We start from the raw sequence: 23,439 nt of genomic DNA, 5'->3' as shown, positions 1-23,439 counted from the left end.
AAACATATGCCACAATAATGGTTAACCAAGATATATATATATATATATATATATATCTCAACATATATATCTATATATATATATAACATCCGCATATATCTATCATCTACATATATATCTGTATCTATATCTATCTATCTATCTATCTATCCACACACACACATACATATATACATACATATCAGAAAGGGCTGACAAATGGACAAATGTGATTACATGGTGGAATATATTGTTTAGGAAGTCTTCTTTCTATTTTCTCAACAAGAATATAATTAAATTTGGGTTCAGCAATAAAACACTTTGGGGGCACCTGGATGGCTCAGTTGGTTAGTGGCTGACTCTTGCTTTTGGCTCAGGTTATGATCTCATGGGTTCATGGGTTCCAGCCCCCTGTCAGGCTCCTCACTGACAGTCTGGAGCCTGCTGGGGATTCTCTCTCTTTGCCCCTCCCCCCACTTGCATGTACACGCTCTCTCTTTCTCTCTAAATAAACAAAAAAAGGAAATAAAACACTTTGCCTGAAGTAAAGGAATAAGACATGTAAAGTAATTTCAATAAAAACAAAAGAACCATCATTGCATTCAAGAACAATGGAGCTTGTGAAGACTGTAAGTGCAGTTGTTATTTTTCTGGACATCTCTCACTATATAAGGATTATTGGTGCTATTATATGTTCCTTCTCCTGGGACATTTAGAAACATGCTGTCTAACCATTTGTCTTACAGAGTTACATACAGGCATACCTTGGGGCAGGGAACTGGCCCAGATAATCTAGAGGGCATCCTAATGATTTGTGGAAACCAAATCACAGAAAACAGATGCAAAGGATTGATATTACTCTAAGTGAACTTAGCATCAAGTGCAAACTGACTCAGAAATAATGCTGCAGGATGAAATACCATGAGCCTTATTACACTGCTTACAGAGAACGTGGTATAAACTGTCTATAGGTATGATGCCTTAAGCCACTAGGGAATAAAAAGGAGAAACAGGAATCTCTTTGGCAAAATATGTGAGAAATTTAAAGCTTTTTGCTCAGAGTATGTGAAGTATTAACCAGAGAAAAACATTCAAATCTACTTGAAGACAGATGAGAACTATTTCTTAACATATCACAAGAGGGCCAAAGAAGATTGTTTTTGATTGAAGTTCTCATGGGAAAATCTCCCTTTTTTATTTACTACAGAGATCATGCTGAAATTGATGAGAAAAGGTAGATATTTTGAATAAATAAAAGAGGTCACTTGCAGGAAAATATATTTTTTGACACGGATTCTTGCTAAATGTTTTTCACGTTTATTCAAGTTAAAATGTTCATTTTGTTCCATGAACAAAGGGGTCCAGAGTTTGCTTATTTCATTAACTGTATCACTTATTCAAAACATAGGAACAGGTTCATTTGTTACCTGAAGCATATATGAGAACATTCATTAAGTGTAAACAAAAGGCCTTAAATTATAACAAATAAAGAAAATTAAAGTATACTAATAATAAGGTATACTTGCTCTTCAATAGATGTGTTCTTAAACAGTTATAGAATTCATTGTCTATCTCCTCCCCAAGACCAAAGAATTCTATTCTAATATAACAGGGACATTACTACTTAAGAAATTCTTTGGCAGTTTGTTTTACAAACCACACACACAAACACACACACACACACATACAAAACACAAATGATCATTCTTTAGTAAATCAGTTGCTTTACTTCATTTTGGTATGTTGTAGTATGAAAAACATGATGATATCAATCTATCAAAGCCATATTAGATAACACAAAGACTCCAAGTTCCCTGTAAACTTTCAATGCCAGGGATTTCCTCCCTATTTGTCACTGAAAACTATTTGATTCTGATTAATCATGTCACTAGCAGTAGTTTCAAAACTTATAGGAACGCAAAGCTTGGAAGATAAGCCTCTTATTTTCACATGTATAATAATCCGTCGTGACTAAATTTAAATAATTGGAAACAGCTTTAAGCACTAGCAATATGGAGTAGTATAGTAGAAAGAACAGTTGGCTGAGGCAGGCTCTACTCCAAGCTCTCCTTTTTACCACTAAACTAGCTTTATGACCTTGAGCAAGTGATGTTCATGTCTCCAGTGGCATACTTGTAAAATAAGATGAATCTAGTCATTGGACTCGGGGATTCTTAAATGTTAGTTTGTATCAGAATCACCTGCACAGCTTGTCATAACATTGATTGCTGTCCCCATGCAATTTCTTATTCAGTATGTGTGGGTTGAGGCCAGAAAATCTGCATTTCTAACAAATCCCAGATTATGCTAAAGCTGCTGCTCTAGGGATTATACTTTGAGAACCACTTCCCTTGGAGAATGCCAAGAATCTGAAGTGCAGGAATCTGAATTCCCCCTCTGTGGTAGGGGTCCTGAGGCAAGTGCCCAAGTGTCACAAGGTATTAAAAAAGAAATGCAGTGTTCTTTCAAATGAAGAAACTCAAACTGTATGATGGCAGTACATTAGCCTGACAATTAGCAACGGGGATGGGAGCTATATTTAAAAGGCATCTTTGCTGATGAGCTCATCCAGTAAATCCATATCCACATTTAATTTTTAACATATTGAAGTAAAGTTTTATTGATTTCATACATATTTCCATACTTATCAAAGCACACAAAACACTGATGAATACATAATGTCTACATAGATAAGAATTAAGGTCAAAGTTTGATACACTATTTCTTATCACTCCTCCTAGATAAATACTACTCTAATATCATTGGAAATGAAAACATGCTGATTGAAGCATCTATATGCCTGAGATGCTCCTAGAAAATTAGTAGTTATTAGCTATTGCTGAACGGCACATTCTGGCGTGACAAAAACATATACAGTAGAAGTCTATTATAAAACATAGGGTTTTACATTTCCAAGAAGATTTTGAATCAACCAAATGTTCTTTAGAAATGGACTGAAAGGGAAAAGAGGCCCCCCTCTTGTGCCTAATTTAATTGTGAAAATACAAAGTAGAGGAAAATATAAGAAAACATAAAGGCACTGCTTAATTCCTTTCAAATAGAAACTGAATTGCTGAGGTAGTTCTCACCACCTTATTTATATATCAGATTGCTCACAAGTCATGATGTCAGCCACTAGGCGCAATGTAACAAGAAGAGTGAGACACTGCAATAATCCCAAAGAAGGGGAGAGAAGTGTAGTAGAATGATGAAAAGGCATCATCAATTCAAAAAATCCAGACGGCTTTGTGAATAAATATCACATAAAAGCATTACATGGGAATCAGAAACTAGTTTCAGAAATTGCCTACAGGCCTAGAGAGAGAGAGAGAGAGATGCTTGTGACAAAGGACTTACATTTTATGAACTGAAACTTGGTATTTCTTGAATACAAGAGATACAGAGAAGCTAACTTCCGCATAAATGTTTCCTTTCCCTACCATATTTGTGAGACAAGTTCCTTATTCCCTGCCTCTAAAACAAGCAAACAAAACAAAAACCTAAGGCCCCATTTTCCATTTAAATAATACACTGTTTTTCCTTAAGACATACTACTATCTGAGTAAATGTGATAAAACCTCAAGAATACAGATTGTAGTTTTATTTGGGTACTTAAGGGTAAGGTCCTGTTAGTCCCTAGTTACTTTGTCCTTAAAGACACACATTATTCAGAAGAAGTGTTAACTACTAAAGTCCAGGGCAAGGGCACCTGGGCGCCTCAGTCAGTTACACATCTGACTTCGGCTCAGGTCCTGATCTCATGGCTTGGCTCATGAGTTCGAGCCGTATGTCGGGCTCAGTGCTGACAGCTCAGAACCTGGAACCTGATTTGGATTCTGTCTTCCTCTGTCTGCCCTTTGCCCGCTTGCGTGCTCTCTCTCTCTTTCAAATATAAATAAACATTAAACAAATTTGAAGTCCAAGGCAAACAATATCTTCTCCTAAGGTTACAATGATCTATGGTTTCAAAAGGAAGAACCCAGATATTTCCTTATAAAGATGTTTTCTTTGTTCCTATGTGGTCTTAAAAGGAAAGAGGGGTTGAGGGAGGATAGGCCAGGAACTGTACTGTCAACTCTTCACTACCACCCCTTTTCTGCCTGCAAGGAGGGAGGTACTTTTGGGTGGTTTCATTTATTTTTCAGGGTTACTCAAGTAAACATGGATAGTTTTCAACTTTCTTGAGCCATAGGAGGTTACACTAGATTACTTAAAAAAAAAACAACACAGGCTGTAACTACTGTGGGGGGTGGAGCATGGTTACACTTACGGCTTAATGTAGCCATAGCCCATTTCTATAGCTTGATCTCCATTTCCTCTCAAAATATGATCAGATAGCCCAAAACTGCACTGACCATTTGAGTGAAGAAAAAGATGCAAAGAACAGTATAACAAGAGCTAACAACATAATGGATTCCAGTTATGCCAGATAGAGCTCTAACTCAGAATCAGGTGCTTCAAATAAGTAAAGAATCTTTTTAAACCATTAGACAGAAAAAAAGGAAAGAAAAGAGCACCAGGGAGGACACAGGGGAGTCAGTGTCATATACCATACTGAAGTTCAGTAGAGCAAGGTCAATTAAGCACTCTGTCTTGAGACACACACCTTTCATTTTGAATTGTTTTCAAATAAAAAGAGAGAAATCCCTTTTAAAGTTGGATTGTTTAAATGCACCTACAGCTACTGTCTAGCAAAGGCTAGGCAAGCTCTCTCTACTGATGCTTTTCAAATAAGGTTCAATTGGCAAAAGAAAGCAAGTGCAAAGGGTTTTTGACAAAGGACTACAGGGAACACATTTTTCTTTCACAGAAATACTGCTCCAGAAAATCAGAGGAGGTAGCAACTCAAACCAGGAACCTGCAGATATTAGTGAGATAAACAGGGAAGTTCAAAAAAATTTTTCTACTTCAAGTGCTCAAATGCATAAAATTATTACCTTAAAAACTGGGATGGGGTTATGTTATAAAAATGAGAGATTAGGGGAACCTGGGTGGCTCAGTTGGTTCGGTGTCTGACTTCAGCTGAGGTCATAATCTCGAGGTTTGTGAGTTCAAGCCCTGCGTCAGGCTCTCTGTTGACCACTCAGAGCCTGGAGCCTGCTTCTGATTCTGTGTCTCCCTCCCTCTCTGCCCCTCCCCTGCTCATGCTCTCTCTCTCTCTCTCTCTCTCTCTCTCTCTCTCTCTCTCTCTCAAAAATTAACATTATTTTTTTAAAAAAAGAGAGATTAAACATCCAAATAAAACACTTATTATAACTATCATATTACAAATAGTCTAAACCAGCAGACTCAGAGAATACGATTCTTTTCTAACAGAACCATACAGATCTGAAAAGGACCCCTGGGGCCCTGCCCCTCTATCAGTAGGGCTGTGCCTCTAGCTCCCTAGACTTATATACATCCATCCTGTTTAGTGATAGTCCAAGTAATTCCTAGGTAGCCCTGTCCAGGACTTGGAAAATAGAAAAGGCAAAATCAAATTCAGGAATTTGTAAACATCTCCTCTGATGCAGAGAGGTATTTTTTTTTACACAATGCACATTTAAAGTAGATTCTAATACTGATTAAAACAAATAAAAGTATTATACTATCCATGGCAAACTGCACTTTTAAAAGGATAGTCACCTTTTGCCTCCCAAATAAATTATTCCAGCACCTTCTGAGTCACTCTGAAACAGTTGATTTAGATGACAATCAGGTAGTCTAAGTTTAGGTTATGACATTCTTCTAATATCATTATAACAAAGGCACAACTACTTTCTTAAACTAAGATGTGTTTTTTCCCTATGAATTACTGAAGATATCATATACTTATTGCTCATGTGTGGACGGAGTGACTGAAGACAGAGCACTTACCAGACATAAAGAAGAAAAAGGAATAGAAGGTTTCATATATAAAATAGGTGAAATAAATGAAATATGTTAGATGCCACACATGGTCCTGTTTGAGTGGATACATATAATACACATATAAATAAGCAAGAGACATTATTTCTCACAGAAGAGACACACAAAGAGGGAAAAAGATGACAATTAGTAACCCCATAAGTGGGTTAATGATGCTGAGTTATCAGAAAGCAATACTATGATTAGGGTGTGTCACTCCACTCAGCATGTAGTGGGCACTCAATAAATACTAGTAGCATAAATTAAAAATCACAGAAAGGTTTTCATCCATAATAATCCTTTTGTATATTTAGTGTAACAAAAGATTTGGTCCTGAGTCTAAAGCAGCCCAGGGGCTCAGGGATTCAATGTGGGTGGAACAAATATAATTTAAAAAAATCATTAGAAACTCAGTTGGATTCAGTGCAGTTTGTTAGTTCTATGTATCTGTTAGGTGTGATTACTGACATGAATCTAAATACATTTGACTGAGGAAAGCTAGGAGAAGATGGCAGTGTAGGAGGACGCTGGGCTCACCATGTCCTGCTGACCACTTAGATTCCACCCACATCTACCTAAATAACCCAGAAAACCACCAGAAGACTAGCAGAATGGACTCTCTGGAGGCAAGCAAAGACGAGAGGCCCACGGAAGAGGGTATGAAGGGCGGAGAGGTGGTGCATGCTACATGGACTGGCAGGAGGGAGCTGGGGCAGTGGAGGGGCAGCCAGCCCAGCAAAGCAGAGCCCCCGAAGTCTGGATTGCAAAAGCGGAGGGGCCTGACTCCGTGAGTTCTGACAGCCAGTGGGACTTAACATCTGGAATGTTAAAAGTCAACAGCTCTGCTCTGAGAGTGGGAGGGCTAGAGGACAACAGGAGGAGAGTTGTTGAGCCCCAGAGGACAGAGCTCAGCTTGGCGGGGAACAAAGGCACTGGCCAGCACCATCTCCCTCGCCCATCCCCCAGCCAAAAATCCCAAAGGGAACCAGTTCACCAAACTTGCTTGCACTGTACAAACAACCAACTCTGTGCTTCTGTGGATCCATTCCTCTGACAGGTCAGCCTCCCTGCCAGTGCTGCAGGGCCCCTCCTGCAGGGGACCACTGACTGCAAAGTGAGCTGAGCCTGCCCCTCCCACCCCTGTGCACCTTGCGGATCCACCCTGGCTAATACACCAGACCCCATCAAAGCAGCACTACAAGCCTGGCAGTGTGCAAGTAGCCCAGACAGGGGCCACACCACTCTGCACTGAGTCCTGCCCCTGGGAGGGGGGAAGATAAAGTTCACACCAGTCTGACTGTGCCCCGAGGTGGGCTGGGGGCAGACATCAGGTCTGACTGCAGCTCCGCCCAGCCAGCACAGAGGAACAGCCCTGCAGTTCTGCGCCACTCCAAGGACTATCCAAAATGACAAAACAGAAGAATTCTCCTCAAAAGAAACTCCAGGAAGTAGCAACAGCTAATGAACTGATCAAAAACGATTTAAGCAATATAACAGAAAGGGAATTTAGAATACTAGTCATAAAATTAATCGCTGGGCTTGAAAACAGTATAGAGGACAGCAGAGAATTTATTGCTACAGAGACCAAGGGACTAAGGAAAACCTAGGAGGAGCTAAAAAAAAAGGCTATAAATGAGCTGCAAAATAAAATGGGGGCAACCACAGCTTGGATTGAAGAGGCAGAGGAGAGAATTGGTGAATTAGAAGATAAAATTATGGAAAAAGAGGAAGCTGAGAAAAAGAGAAAAAAATTCAGGCGTATGAGGGGGAAATTAGAGAACTAAGTGATGCAATGAAACGGAACAATATCCGTATAATAGGAATTCCAGAAGAGGAAGAGAGAAAGAAAGGGGCTGAATGTGTACTTGAACAAATCATAGCTGAGAACTTCCCTGATCTGGGGAAGGAAAAAGGCATTGAAATCCAAGAGGCACAGAGAACTCCCTTCAGATGTAACTTGAATCGATCTTCTGCACAACATATCATAGTCAAACTGACAAAATACGAGGATAAAGAGAAAATTCTGAAAGCATTTAGGAATAAACACACTAACATATAAAGGGAGACCAATAAAACTAGTGACAGACCCATCTACTGAATCTTGGGAGACCAGGAAGGAATGGCAGGAAATCTTCAATGTGATGAACAGGAAAAATATGCAGCCAAGAATCCTTTATCCAGCAAGTCTGTCATTCAGAATAGAAGGACAGACAAGGATCTTCCCAAACAAACAAAACCTGTAGGAATTCATTACAACTAACCCAGCCCAACAAGAAATCCTAAGGGGGATTCTGTGAGTGAAATGTTGCAAGGACCACAAAGTACCAGAGGCATCACTACAAGCATGAAACCTGCAGACATCACAACGACTATAAACCCATATCTTTCAATAATAACACTGAATGTAAATGGACTAAATGCTCCAACCAAAAGATATAGGGTATCAGAATGGATAAAAAACAAGACCCATCTATTTGCTGTCCAGAAGAGACTCATTTTAGACCTGAGGCCACCTTCAGATTGAAAGTGAGGGGATGGAGAACTAGCTATCATGCTACTGGAAGTCAAAAGCAAGCTGGAATAGCCATACTTATATCAGACAAACAAGACTTTAAATTAAAGGCTGTAACAAGAGATGAAGAAGGGCATTATATAATAATTACAGGGTGTATCCATCAAGAAGAGCTAACAATTATAAATGTCTATGTGCCAAATTAGGGGGACCCCAGATATACAAAACAATTAATTACAAACATAAGCAACCTTATTGATAAGAATGTGGTAATTGCAGGGGACTTTAAAACTCTACTTACAACAATGCATAGATCATCTAGACACACGGTCAATAAACAAACAAGGGCCCTGAATGATACATTGGATCAGATGGGCTTGACAGATATATTCAGAACTCTGCATCCCAAGGCAACAGAATATATTTTCTTCTTGAGTGCACATGGAACATTCTCCAAGATAGATCACATACTGGGTCACAAAATAGCCCTTCATAAGTATACAAGAATTGAGATCATACCATGCACACTTTCAGACCACAATGCTATGAAGCTTGAAATCAACCACAGGAAAAAGTCTGGAAAACCTCCAAAAGCATGGAGGTTAAAGAACACCCTACTAACGAATGAATGGGTCAACCAGGCAATTACAGAAAAAATTAAAAATATATGGAAACAAGTGAAAATGAAAAGACAACAATCCAAATGCTTTGGGACGCAGCAAAGGCAGTCCTGAGAGGAAAATACATTGCAATCCAGGCCTATCTCAAGAAACAAGAAAAATACCAAATACAAAATCTAACAGCACACCTAAAGGAACTAGAAGCAGAACAGCAAAGGCAGCCTAAACCCAGCAGAAGAAGAGAAATAATAAAGATCAGAGCAGAAATAAACAATATGGAATCTAAAAAAACTGTAGAGCAGATCAACGAAACCAAGAGTTGTTTTTTTGAAAAAATAAACAAAATTGATAAGCCTCTAGCCAGGCTTCTCAAAAAGAAAAGGGAGATGACCCAAATAGGTAAAATCATGAATGAAAATGGAATTATGACAACCAATCCCTCAGAAATACAAGCAATTATCAGGGAATACTATGAAAAGCTACATGCCAACAAAATGGACAACCTGGAAGAAATGGACAAATTCCTAAGCACCCACACACTCCCCAAACTCAAACAGGAATAAATAGAAATGGGTCTTGAACAGACCCATAACCCACGAAGAAATTGAATCAGTTATCAAAAATCTCCCAACAAGTAAGAGTCCAGGACCAGATGGCTTCCCAGGGGAGTTCTACCAGACGTTTAAAGCAGAGATAATACCTATCCTTCTCAAGCTGTTCTAAATAAATTTGACTGAGAAGAGAGCCAAATTAATTGCAATGTTGGTATACAACAACTGTTATTCATTCCACAGTTTAATAAAACAGAATATTAAAATACGGAACCAAAGTGAGTTTCTAAAAAATGATTAGGCCACCTACAGTGTGTTTTGGTCCTTTCTTATATAGTCAATTTGATTGTTTTCACTCACTTGCTCCAAAATTTTCATGGTTTTCTGCCTAGTAAAGTTAAACAATGCATGCATGGTAACAAGCACATACTGTAAAGAAAAGCCAAATTTGTAACTGCCAACATTGTTCATCTTCTACATAAGAACTGATGACATCTTGTTAGATGTTCAACATACTGAAGACAGCTTTTATGGTTTTTGCAAATCTGAGTTTCTGCACTTGGAGTATAAGAACTTTTAATGAGATCTAAAGTATATTACCTATCTCCATATATTTATTTTTATCTTGTTTTTTTTTTAATCCTCTGCTGGGCATTTAAAAATATTTTTTTACATTTATTTATTTTTTCAGAGACAGAACACAAGTGGGGGAGGGGCAGAGAGAGAAGGAGACACAGAATCTGAAGCAGGCTCCAGGCTCCGAGCTGTCAGTACAGAGCCTGACATGGGGTTCGAACTCACAAACCATAAGTCTTGACCTGAGCCAAAGTCGGACACTTAACCGACTGAGCCACCCAGGTGCCCCTTTTATCTTCTGTTTAAAAGAAGTTTTTAGTAGATGCGGAAATTTGTTTTACTGATAAATCAGGCAGAAAGAATGAGGGTTTAACACTTATTTCCAGTGAATCAATGTCAGAAATGTAATTATTTTAGTGTGAGATCAGAAAAAAAAATTACTAGTGATAGATAAGTGGCTAAAATAGGCCATAGGAAAAAATAACTAGAACCTTTGATTAATCAAAAAGGTATTCTGGGTTTAGTATAAACCCCACTCTCTGACACCTGTGTGCATATTCACTGATGCTGTGGGTAATGACCCAGAGACAATAACAAAGTCCTAAACATCTATCAGGTACCTATATACTGTATTGCAGGCTACAGGTTCAAAATTATAATATAAGCCCTATATTCTACAAATTTTCACCTGTCTAAAATGTAAAGCCAAAAACACTGGGGGCAGTGAGGTGGTTGGGTAGGTAGACAAGAGGAGAGCTGTGGACTAACAGAGTTCAGAAAGATTACAAATGATCAAGACTAATGTACAAATGGCTTTCTATATAATTACAAAATCAGACCACTCAAAACACCTCTTTCCTTAGGCATTCTAGACAACCAAGATTTTAATGTTGTGATTATTGCCATTGATAGTTTTTTTTTAATATGTTCACTAAAATAACTATTATTATGAATGGGATAATAACACTTAATACTTATTGGGTGCTAACCATGTGCCAGGAAAATGCTAAGAGATTTACATATATTCTCTCATTTACTTCTTATGAAAATTTTAGGAGATAGATCCTATTCTTTTCCTTGTTTTATAGCAAGGAAGCTGAGGACCTGAGAGGTTAGGTGACTTGTCAAAGTTATACTGTTTAAGGGGCACAGTAAGAATCTGAACTCAGGTTTGCCTAGCTCCAAAGGAAAAAAGGTTGGACGCATTTCATTTGCAGGCTACCCCAATAAAAGATGTGTCTTAGATAACATGTATTGGGAGTCAGCAGAATCACACAGAGGGTGTAATTTCTCACTGGATGGCTACTGCTGTGGGAGTTCCTCTTGCACCTGGGTGACTTAACCCAGTGCCTAAACTGAAAAATTCAAGAAGTGTTTATTGAATGAATGGTAGCAATAGTGCTTAACATTGCCTAAATCAGACCCAAAAAAGGTTTCATTAAAATGACAAAGTTTCAGGGGTGCCTGAGTGGCTCAGTCAGTTAAATATCCTGTGCGGACAGCTCAGAGCCTGGAGTCTGCTTCAGATTCTGTCTGTCTGTCTGTCTGTCTCTGCCCCTCCCCCACTCATACTCTGTCTCCTCTCTCTCTGAAAAATAAGTAAACATTAAAAAATTTTAAAAATAACAAAATTCCAAATTTATACTAAATAAATTAGTTTGCTAAAAGCCCTAAGGACCTGGAAAAATCTTTACTGTACTGAATAATTTTGTGAAAAAGTCCCACAAATTTCCACTGAAGAAACAAACCTAATGACAAAAAGAACAAGTTCTGATTTTGAAAAAACACAGATTTCTTGAACTGTATGCTAAAGTAGACAGCAAGACAATTTAAATAAACAGAGTATCAGCCAGATATCCCTTTTTTCCTCCATGGATAAGGCTTTATTAGGTCAATGATTCTTTTCTAAGTCTAACAAGTATACCCACTTGTTTAACTTTGTATTATTATCTGTGAGCTGTTCATTAGCATTTGTAGAATATGCCAGAATGATGTTACCTATATTTTCTCAGTAATTTATATTATTGGTAGTGCTTTAAATACTATTGGGATCAATTCTGTTATTTATGGGTATCCTATAATTTTGGTTACTATAATTTAATGTCTGGGGAAACAGTTTTTACTTATTTAGATCAAAATAATGTAATGTGTAATGAATTCATTTACTTATAAGATGTAATTTAAAACTTGGGAAAGAGAAAAACAAAATTGCTATATACCACTAATAATAGAGTTTAAATGTTTAGGCCTGTTGGCTAAATTTTGCTAATTTACTCTCAGAAGAATGATTTATCATCAAATCTGACTAAGATACCTCATTCTTTGTCATCATACTAGAAGTAAACAGGCAATTCAAATTTCCATATAATCTTATGTAAGGAGAGCAAAATAGCTCGTGATGAAATAATATTTGCATAAGAGACACACTTAGAGTTTCCAATTTCAAAACACCCTTTTTAAAATACATTTCCTTTTATCACTTCCTCTAAGTCATTGTAATTAATTTGCTGACTTCCATAAACATGAAAAGAAATAGATTTATTCACAAATATTACAAATATTTGGTAAACTTTCTTGCTCTACCTACAGAATTATTTATTTTTAGTGGTACCTAAGTTAATTATCATCTATACTAACACAATGAAAGGTTGTAGAACGTAGATTATACCAAGAATTTTGCATCATTTACATATTATTACATATTATAGAGTACATTTATCGATTTAGCATATTTTTTGCTGCATTTAAATTACTTTTCTAAATTTTACAATTAAATAATGGTGTGCTACTGTACACACTCCAATTATAATTATTTGAGAAATGGTGCAATAAATGTTGGTTGGATAAATAAAATAACCTAATATGTCAAAAAAATACATAATTATGTACTGGTAAAATGGTGCTGATATTAAAAAAATTTTAAAAAGCCAATCCATTGTAACTACCACTGCCCTTTTTCCCCATCAATTCTATGAAAATTTTCCTTCCTGTTACCACCTTCCTAAACTACCCCTGGTTTAAACTCCTTCTTTGAAGACAGAAACAGATATGAGCTAACTCTTTTTTTTTTTTTTCACCTTTCTCTGTTCTTTTCTAGCTGCCTCCACCTTGTATTCACCTCTTCTCTCTTGTGTTTCTGGCTCATTTCACCTCAGTAATCCCTGAACAAATTTTTATAATCACCTTGGCTCTCCTACCACATCACACCGCAACTCCCCTGCCTGACTTGGAAAGCTCTTCACACTCTTAGTCTTCCCACCTTTCCAATTCAAACCCTTCTCTGCCAATGACAACAATGAGGACAGTGGCAAGGTCAGAAGATGTTTACTGAACATGGAACTATTTATCAGAGACCAAAGACATTAACATATAATTGATAGACTAGAGTAGAAGTAACACCAATCTATGTGGGTTCCCTGACTTAGCCCTCATAATAACAAGGGAGATACTATTATTCCATTTTATAGATGAGGAAATTAAGGCACAGAGAGATAAAATACTTCATCAGAGATTATATGGCTAGTCAGTTGTGGATCTGGGACTTGAATTTAGGACATATCCTCTTAATTTCTTGTGGGCTATTGAACATATTGTACATAAGACCTGCTCCCTTATTTGCTTACATGCATTACTGCTGACGTTATTCCCATTTACTAGATAGTTTTGCTGCCGCTCAGTCAGGTATTACTCGGCCTTCATCATCTAGTTCAACTGATACATTGAGACTATACTTAGCCTTTTCTGCAAAACCTTATACCATTTCACTAGACTTCATTGAATTCCCCTTTTAGATAGTTCTAAATAATCTCTATTATATATTATTATACTATGTGCTCCTTCAGCTTTATTTTATCTGAACGGTAGCAGAATATGCCACCTCAGAATATGCCATTTTGGCATAAGGATTCTTTTTAGCTGAAGACAATTGAGAAAAAAAATATAAGAAAAACTCTCTGTTTTGCCCCTACTTGCCTGAAATCGGGACATCAATTTGTGAAGTGTCCATCTTCCCTTCTTTGCAAGGAAGAACATAAAAGTTAACCACCAGAGTTAACTCTAAATAAACCCTTATCAGTCCAGAAATAGCACCAAAAGAACCTACATAAAACCTTTGCTAACTAGCCCTTATCTTCCATTAGTTCCCCCATATATTTACCTTCTTACCATTTGCTGCCCTAGAAACTCAAAGTCCTTTTCCTTTGTCTTACCTAAAAATTTCTACAAATTCAGTATTATTTTGTTAAGATGCTATAAAAGCCCAAGTTTTAACCACTCATTTGAATTGTACATCACTGAGTGCTCCCACATGTATGCCACATTAATAAATCTGTTTTTCTTTTGTTAATCTGTTTTTAGTCAGTCTAGTTTACAGGTCCCCACTCAAACAACCTCAGATGGGGAGCGGGAAAACAGATTTTCCTCTGCTATACATTTCTCTGACAAAATTATAAAATTCTCCGACAAAATACTTAAGGATGCAGAGGGACTACATCTTGAATTTTTTTCAGATTCTGCAATGAGCACAAAATGACTGTTAGCTGCAGCAACAAGTATATTCTAGGCTCTGTGGTATGTGCTGTACTTACTGATCTCAGTTAATTTTAACTAAAATTATAGGAGGTAAATGTCATTATCCTACATTTACAGATGAGGTAACTGAGGCATGAAGAGGTAAAGGAAAAGAACAAGGTCATAAAGCTAGAAGGTGGCAGAGCCAGGACTGATCTTCTAGCTCTTTTAAATGTACAGACTTAAATAAGTTTTTAGTTTTTCATTTTAATTTAATGTTTACAAAATGATGCTCTTTAACATATAATCTTGCATTTTTCTCCTTTACAATTAAAAAAATACTAATTCTTATCATGGCCTTTGCCTTCTGATCTCCATTTTTCTCAAAATGGAGGTTTCAAACGGATTTTTTTTATGGATTTAACATGAAAGATATACTTCTCTGCTTGGTTTCTATGATATCTTCACTTAATTCTGAGCTCAGCTGATCACATCTACATTACATAAATAATCTTTTGTGCTTCCTTTATCCTCTTATTCTTCTGAATAATTAAATTCTAAAATACTTCTTTTTGATGAACATATATAATTTTGCATGTCACATAAATATATCTTACTACTGTTACTTATTAGCTATATAGGATATTTTATAAAAGGGAGGGATCTGCGATTTAGCTAAGTTGATATGAAATAGAAACTTTATGGAAAGATTTTATGTGTTGTTAAAGTTGTTAATTTTCAACTGACTTTATTTACCCAAGGGACTCTATTTGACTACTATTGTTATAGGTAAGGTCCTCTGGTTTTAATGGTAAATATCTCTAATCACATATGCAACAAAATACCTCTACGCTCTATATAATACATATCTCACAATGACAACCAAATGTTCTACATCATCTTTCAGTAGAAAGGAAGAATATAATTCTTTCACTGGAAGGTGGATAACACTGTTCTTATTAGACACATTTAAAGTTCTCTAAATCATGTTCTGATTGCAACTCATTCTCATGCCACCCATGGATTCATATTTTATGTAGCTTGACCATGCTTCCTCCCAGACCCTCTAAGTGTCTGCAACTGACTTCCACCTAGTTAATATTAGCATCTTTTATAAGATACTGTCTGAGAAACTCAGTGACACTGAGTTCCATCTTGACCACCAACTCCCCAACCCTGTTCTTATTCTTTCTTCTCATCTTCTTAAGGCTATGCTGTCCAATGGAAGAATCGTTTTTTGAAACATATGTACAAGTACTAACACACATATACTCTTAAGTATAAAATAATAATAACTATTGTTAATAATAATAAAGTATTTACAACATATAGACCATCAATCAAGAACCTAATGGTAAAGTTTATTCTTGGATCTCGAAATAGAGATATGGTAACAATACACAAAAGATAAATCCTATATTAAAGTATGTTTTTCATATTCAGATAACTCAGCTAAGCAACTGCATAAAAACTTATTTGGATCTTTATACTTGGCCTCAATGATATTTGAAGAGGTAATTGACCAAATCTTGGGAAATGAAAATATATACTAGAAACATAATAAAAATAGGTCCTTTCTTTATTTCCTTTTTCTTTCTATTACAGGTACATTTTTAGGGAAAAAGTGAAAGGTTGATAAATACTCAGGGATGGGGAAGGGCACAATGTGGTATGGGGGCAAGATTATTTTCTTGCCACAAAGCTCAACAGACTCTGTCTTGACTGCTTGCTCTTTCATTACTCACCCCAGAGATTTTCAAAGTGTGTTCTAGGGACTTGTGGGGGCCTCTGACATCATATAAAATATGCAAGGTAAAAACTATCTTCATAAGAATAGTGATACTTTTTTGCCTATTTCTCTCTCATTCTTTCCTGAGTGTATAGTGTTTTCCAGAAGTTACATGACAAATGATACTGTATTAGATTGAATGTAAAAGCAGGTATGAGAATCAAGCTGTCTTTTATTAAGCCAGCCTTTGAAGAAATTTACAACATTAATTTTCTCTTCTTACTAATATTTGGGGGACATGGGGGTTATAACATGAAGCTACTTTTTGTGAAAAACGTTATTTAGCATGTAATAGGTTTACTTTGTTATTTTAATAGAGTTAGTAAATAAATAATTTTAAAATGATTTATCTTATATAATTTTATTTATTATGTCTATTTTAATTCTAGCATGATAAATGTCAATATATATTACTGAATAAGCAAAAAGTATTTGGGGTCCACAGTAAGTTACATTTCAAAAGTGTAAACAGTTTCTGAGACCAAATACTTTCAGAACCTCTGATTTGTATTTTACCCTAGTGATCTCATTCAAAGTCATGTTATGGGTTGAGCTGTCTAATTAATTAGGGTGAGATCATACTGGAGTAGGTTGGACCCTTAATCTAATACGACTGGTATCCTAATAAAAAGAACACCATGTGAAGAGACAGACATGCACAGGGAGAATGCCAAGATCAAAGTTATGCTGCTACAACCAAGGAATTACCAGAAGCTAGGAGAGAGGCTGGAACAGATCTCTCCCTAGCATCTTCAGAAAGAGCACAGCCCTCCCATAACACCTTTTGTCCTCTAGAACTGTGAAACAATAGATTTCTATTGTTCTGAACCAACTGGTTTGTGATACTTTGTTACAGAAGACCTAGCAAACTAATATACCCTAACCCTAATCATCTAAAACCAATGATTTTCAAGCCTGTCTGTGTAGTCCAAACCTCTTTACTGAGATTCATACACACATATACAATGGCTACTTGGACATTTCCGATCTTTCCAAAACATCTGAGAATGAAACATGTTCAAAATGACACTAATCACTGTAACCTTACTGATGAAATTTGCTCTATTCCTTAATTTTTTCTTTATGAAGGGTATCACATTCTTTAATGCCTCCTTTCTTCAATTCCCATATCCAATCAACCAGTAGGGTCAGTCAGTTCTACCATTTAATACTCCTCTGGTAATGGTTAATTTTATGGGTCAACTTGGCTGGGCCACAGTGCCCAGATATTTATTCAAACACTATTCTGGATGTTTCTGTGAGGATGTTTTGGGATGAGATTAAAATTTAAATATGTGGAGTTTGAATAAAGTAGATTGCTATCCATAATGTGGGTGGGTCTCATCCAACCAGCTGAAGGCATGAATAGATAAAAAGTTTGACCTCCCCTGGGGCATCTGGGTGGCTAAGTCAGTTAAGTATCTGACTTCAGACCAAGTGGTGATATCAAGGTTTGTGGGTTTGAGCCCCACATTGGGCTCTGTACCGACAGCTCAGAGCCTGGAGCCTGCTTCTGATTTTGTGTCTCCCTCTCTCTCTGTCCCTCCCCTGCTAGCATTCTGTCTCTCTTTCTCTTCTAAAAATAAATGAACATTAAAAAAAATTGACTTCCCCTGAGAAGGAATTCTGTAAGCCAACTGCCTTTAGACTTCAACTGGAACACTGGCTCTTCCCTGGGTCTATCCTGACACCTTACTCTGCAGGCTTTGGACTTGCCAGCTTCCATAATCACATGAACAAATTCCTTTAAATAAATCTGTCTCTGTATATCCACATCCTATAGAACTCAAATATACCTCTTATTGGTAACTTCTCTAACCTTACTACCACTGAATTCAGGCTGTCATCATCTCTTGTCAGGATTATGATAATAACTTTATAACCACTGTTGTCACAGGCCCTTCTCTTTCCAATCCATTTTCTATGCTTTTGTCAAAATGATCTAAGAAATCTATAAAGCATATCATTTTTTCCATTTATAAATACTTATAGGCTTCCCATTGCCTTCAGGGTAAAGGCCTTAGCATAGCCAAGGGAATGCACCATCTGCCCCCTACTTCTTCAAGACACCTTTTTTTAAGTTTATTTATTTTTGAGAGAGAGAGAGAGAGAGAGAGAGAGAGAGAGAGAGAGAGAGAGAAAGCATGAGTGGGGGAAGGGCAGAGAGAGAGAGGGAGAGAATCCCAAGTGGGCTCCATGGTAATGCAGGGTGCCATCGTATCTCATGAACAGTGAGATCATGACCTGAGCAGAAATCAAGAATCAGATGATTAACCAACTGAGCCACCTAGGAGCCCCTTCTTCCATACTCTTATCTATTAGTCCATGCATAAAAGGGAGTAACTTTTAGTCCTATTCTACTGACTCCATCACCTTTTAAGCAAGAACTTCCTATGAATACCCATTGCTTTTCCTAATTGAGTATCTTCAGTCAGGATCAATTCTTTTCATCCTAATTATGAAGTCTGTTTGCTAAATTATGTTGATGCTACTCTTTTTAACCTTGGTTTTTAACTTTTTTTCTTCTTTTAAAATGTTGTTATATTTATTTCCTGGGATATAAAAGATAAACTATTGGAAATTCCTAAAACATTTGATATATTTTAAAGGTATAAAGAATAAACTTAATGGTATAGACATCATTTCAGAAGATTAGCTATTAAGAGACATTACTACAAAATAATTGGTAATGGTTAATCATTATAATTAATACTTATGATAAAAATAATAAATTTGGCCACAGACTGCCTAGATTCAGATCTTGATTCTATCTATCTCTTACTGACTGTCTCTGTGAACTTGGGTAAGTTACTTAACTTCTCTGTCCCTCAGTTTCCTCATCTAAAAATGAGAAACTAGCCCTTTCCTATAGGGTTTTATGAGGATTAGATATGTTCGTATACGCAAAACTCCTGCAACAGTTCCTGGTACATAGTGCTACAGGTTAGTAGTTGTTGCTAGTTATTATTATTTGACAATGGCATTTATAATTGCAAAGATTCTATAGCCAGACTACTTGGATTCTAATCTTGGTGATACACTTCTCATTTGTGTGATATTGGGCAAGTTCTTTAATTTCTACGAACCTCAGTTTCCTCAACTGGATGAGGTAATGACAGTACCTACTTCTTATGTTATGAAGATTAACTGACTTAAAACATGTCAAAGTCTTAGAACAGTGCTTGGCACATGGTCAACATTACACAGCGCTTGCAATTTTTACTGTCACTATATTAAGAAATAGGTGGTCCATATTAATCATGTTCTCATATCTTATTCAGATTTTGTTTTGCTTTTAAATTCTCTAACCCTCAGTGGCAAAGGCTATGCTTTTTCTTAATTTTTATTAACTTTTCAGAGTGTAGCTACCTGGTGCCAATCACTTTATTTACCCTCTCTTCCTAAAAAAGAAAAAAAAAACCACCAATAATATACAGTCAATCTTACTAACCAAAAAACAATTTACTTTATATTATGACATACAGTATCTTTGTTCTTAGGCTCTCAGTTGATTAAGACGTCTATTTTTTTTCAACTTATAATAGTACTGTTAATATCTATTATGACTTGTAATGTTCAAAGCCCCAAGGAAAACTGTTATTACTGTGTTGTCAACAGACACGTGTCAACAAAATGAGATCAGAGCCATAGGGCTCATCTCCCCAAACTTCTTTTTCTCTTTTCATCTCACCCGCTTCTTTCCTCACCACTGCATTATCCAGAACATAATATGATATAATTTGATAAAATAAATGAGGGTAAAGAGACCATTTCAACAATATATTACCTTGCATTGATTCTCAAAAATCCTGAGTGCCCAGTGTATGGTGATAAAAAATATAGATAATGTCATGAGAGAAATTTGACACAAGTAACTAATAATATTGTGAAATTTCTACACAAAACATTTAATTTATAATCCAAAATTAAGTGAAATTACTTTATTTAAAATTTTTTAAAGTACTTCATACCTTTGTTTATATCAATGAGTTGTTTCTTTTTCTTCTGGCGTTCTAACTTTTCTTGTTCAGCTTTCTCTTTTGCGAGCTTTGCCCTCCTAGTCTTCTCTTCCATTTCTTTTCTCTTATTGTTTTCTTTCACTGCTTCCTATACAAAGTTAAACACAAATCCTTCCATTACTTATATGTTACAGAAACTGTGCAAGTTAAAAATTATATATATACATACATGCATGTGGGTGCTCAGAGATGGTAAAATATTATAGCAGCTTCAAGGTCCATATATATACTTTTGAGAGAAACAAATAATTCGAAGACATCCCTTTTTGAAAATAATTGGAAATAACTCATGTTTTATATTTTTTTAGTTTTTAAATTCTAGTTGCTTAAAATACAACGTAATATTAGTTTCAGGTGTACAACATAGTGATTCAACACTTCCATACAACACACAGTGCCCATCACAACAGGTGCACAATTAATCCTCATTACCTATTTCACCCATCTCACCTTCCCTCTAGCAACCCTCATTTTGTTCTCTATAGTTAAGAGTCTGTTTTCTGGTTTACCTCACTGTCTCTCCCTCCCTCTTTGTTCATCTGTTTCATTTCTTAAATTCCACATATGAGTGAAATCATGGTATTTTCCCTTCTCTGACTTATCTCACTTAGCATAAAACTCTCTAGCTCCATCCATTTTGTTGCAAATGGCAAGATTTTATTCTTTTTCATCGCTAAGTAACATTCCATCACACACACACACACACACACACATATCACCTCTTCTTTATCCATTCATCAATTGACGTACACTTGGGTTGTTTACATAATTTGGCTACTGTCAATAATGCTGCTATAAACATCAGGTTGCAAGTACCCCTTTGAATTAGTAATTTTTTTTTATTCTTTGGGTAAATACCTAGTAGTGCAATTGCTGGATCCTAAGGTAGTTCTATTTTTAACTTTTTGAGGAAACTCTACACTGTTTTCCAGAGTGACTGCACCAGTTTGCATTCCCACCAACACTGTAAGAGGATCCCCCTTTCTCCACATACTCACCAATACCTGTAGTTTCTTGTGTTGTTCATTTTAGCAATTCTGACAGGTGTAAGGTGATACCTCATTCTAGTTCAGATTTGTATTTCCCTGATGAGTGATGCTGAGCATCTCTTCATGTGTTTGTCAGCCATCTGTATGTCTTCTTTGAGAAAATGCCTATTCATGCCTATATTTTAACTAGATTATTCATTTGTTTTTGGTGTGAGTCTTTATAACTTCTTTATATATTTTGGATATTAACCCTTTATCAGATATGTCATTTGCAAATGTCTTCTCCCATTCCACAGGTATCCTTTTAGTTTTGTTGATTGTTTTCTTCACTGTGTAGAAGCTTTTTACTTTGATGAAGTCTCCATAGTTTACTTTTGTTTTTGTTTTCCTTGCCTCAGGAGACATATTTACAAAGAAGTTGCTACAGATGATGTCAAAGAAGTTAGTTAAAGAGGTTACTAGCTTTGTTTTCCTCTACAATTTTAACAGATTCCTGTCTCACATTTAGGTCTTTCCTCTATTTAAAATTTTTTTGTGTGTATGGTATAAGAAAGTGGTCCAGTTTCATTCTGCTGCATGTAGCTGTCCAGGTTTCCCAACACTGTATTTTTCTTCTAGAACCAAAGAAAAGAGACTTTTCTTTGAAAAGACTTTTTCCCATTGGATATTTTTTCCTGCTTTATGGAAGATTAACTGACCATATAGTTGTGGGTTCATTTCTGGGTTTTCTACTCTGCTCCATTGACCTATGTGTCTATTTTTGTGCCAGTACCATACTGTTTGGTTACTACAGTTTTGTTTTATAACTTGAAGTCCGGAATTGTGATACCTACAGGTTTGCTTTTCTTCTTCAATGTTGTTTTGGCTATTAGGGTCCTTTGTGTCTCCAAACAAATTTTAGGATTGTTTGTTTTAGCTCTGTTAAAAACACTGCTAGTATTTGATAGGGATTACATTAAATGTGGAGATTGCTTTGGGTAGTATAGACATTTTAACAATATTTGTTCTCTCAATCCATGAGCATGGAATGTTTTTACCTTTCTTTGTGTCATCTTCAATTTGTTTCATCAGTGTTTTATAGTTTTCAGAATACAGGTCTTTCACCTCCTTGGTTTTTTCCAAGGTATCTTATTGTTTTGGGTGTAACTGTAAGTGGTATTGATTTCTTAATTTCTCTGTTCCTTCATTATTGGTGTATAGAAATGCAACAGATATCTGCAGATTGATTTTGTATCCTGCAACTTTCCTGAATTAGTTTATTGGAATTAGTTTATTGGTTCTAGCAGTTTTTTTGGTGTCTTCCAGGTTTTCTATATAGAGTATTATGTCATCTTCAAATAGTGAAAGTTTTGCTTCTTCTTTGCTGATTTGGATGCCTTTTATTTCTTTTTGTTGTCTCATTGCTGTTGCTATGACTTCCATTGCTATGTTAAATAACAGTGGTGAGAGTGGACATCCCTGTCTCTTTCCTGACTCAGTTTTTCCCCATTGAGGATGATATTAGCTGTGGGTTTTCCATATATTGCCTTTACTATGTTAAGGTATGTTCCCTCTAAACATATTTATTGAGGGTTCTTATCATGAATGGATATTGTACTTTGTCAAATGCTTTTTCTATATCTATTGAAAGGATCATATAGTTCTTATACTTTCTTTAATTAATGTGGTATATCACATTGATTGATTTGAGAATATTGAACTGCCTTTGCAACCCAGGAATAAATCCCACTTGATCATGGTGAATGATTTTTTTTAATGTACTGTTGGATTCTGTTTGCTAGTATTTTATTGAGAATTTCTGCATGCATGTTCATCATGGATATTGGCTTGTAGCTCTCTCTTTTACTGGAGCCTTTATCTGGTTCTGGTATTCGGGCAATGCTGGCCTCATACAATGAATTTTGATGTTTCCCTTCCTTTTCTAGTTTTTGGAAGAGTTTGAAAAGAATAGGTATTAACTCTTCTTTACATGTGAAGCCATCTGGCCCTATACTTTTATTTGTTGGGAT

At 36.2% G+C, this 23,439-nt stretch overlaps 1 protein-coding gene across 1 annotated transcript in view; it reads right to left on the bottom strand.

Annotated features, from left to right (window-relative positions):
- The window catches only part of DIAPH2 (diaphanous related formin 2), a 1,001,003-nt gene that overhangs the window by 217,970 nt on the left and 759,594 nt on the right, over positions 1–23,439 (bottom strand). The window contains exon 26 of the mRNA XM_043571351.1: positions 20,394–20,529. Coding sequence (XP_043427286.1) covers positions 20,394–20,529 — 136 coding nt within the window. The remainder of the gene's footprint in view (positions 1–20,393; positions 20,530–23,439) is intronic.

The sequence above is a fragment of the Prionailurus bengalensis genome, chromosome X, assembly GCF_016509475.1.
Source record: "Prionailurus bengalensis isolate Pbe53 chromosome X, Fcat_Pben_1.1_paternal_pri, whole genome shotgun sequence".
NCBI lineage: Eukaryota > Metazoa > Chordata > Mammalia > Carnivora > Felidae > Prionailurus > Prionailurus bengalensis.
This window is presented reverse-complemented; position numbering and strand designations above follow the sequence as displayed.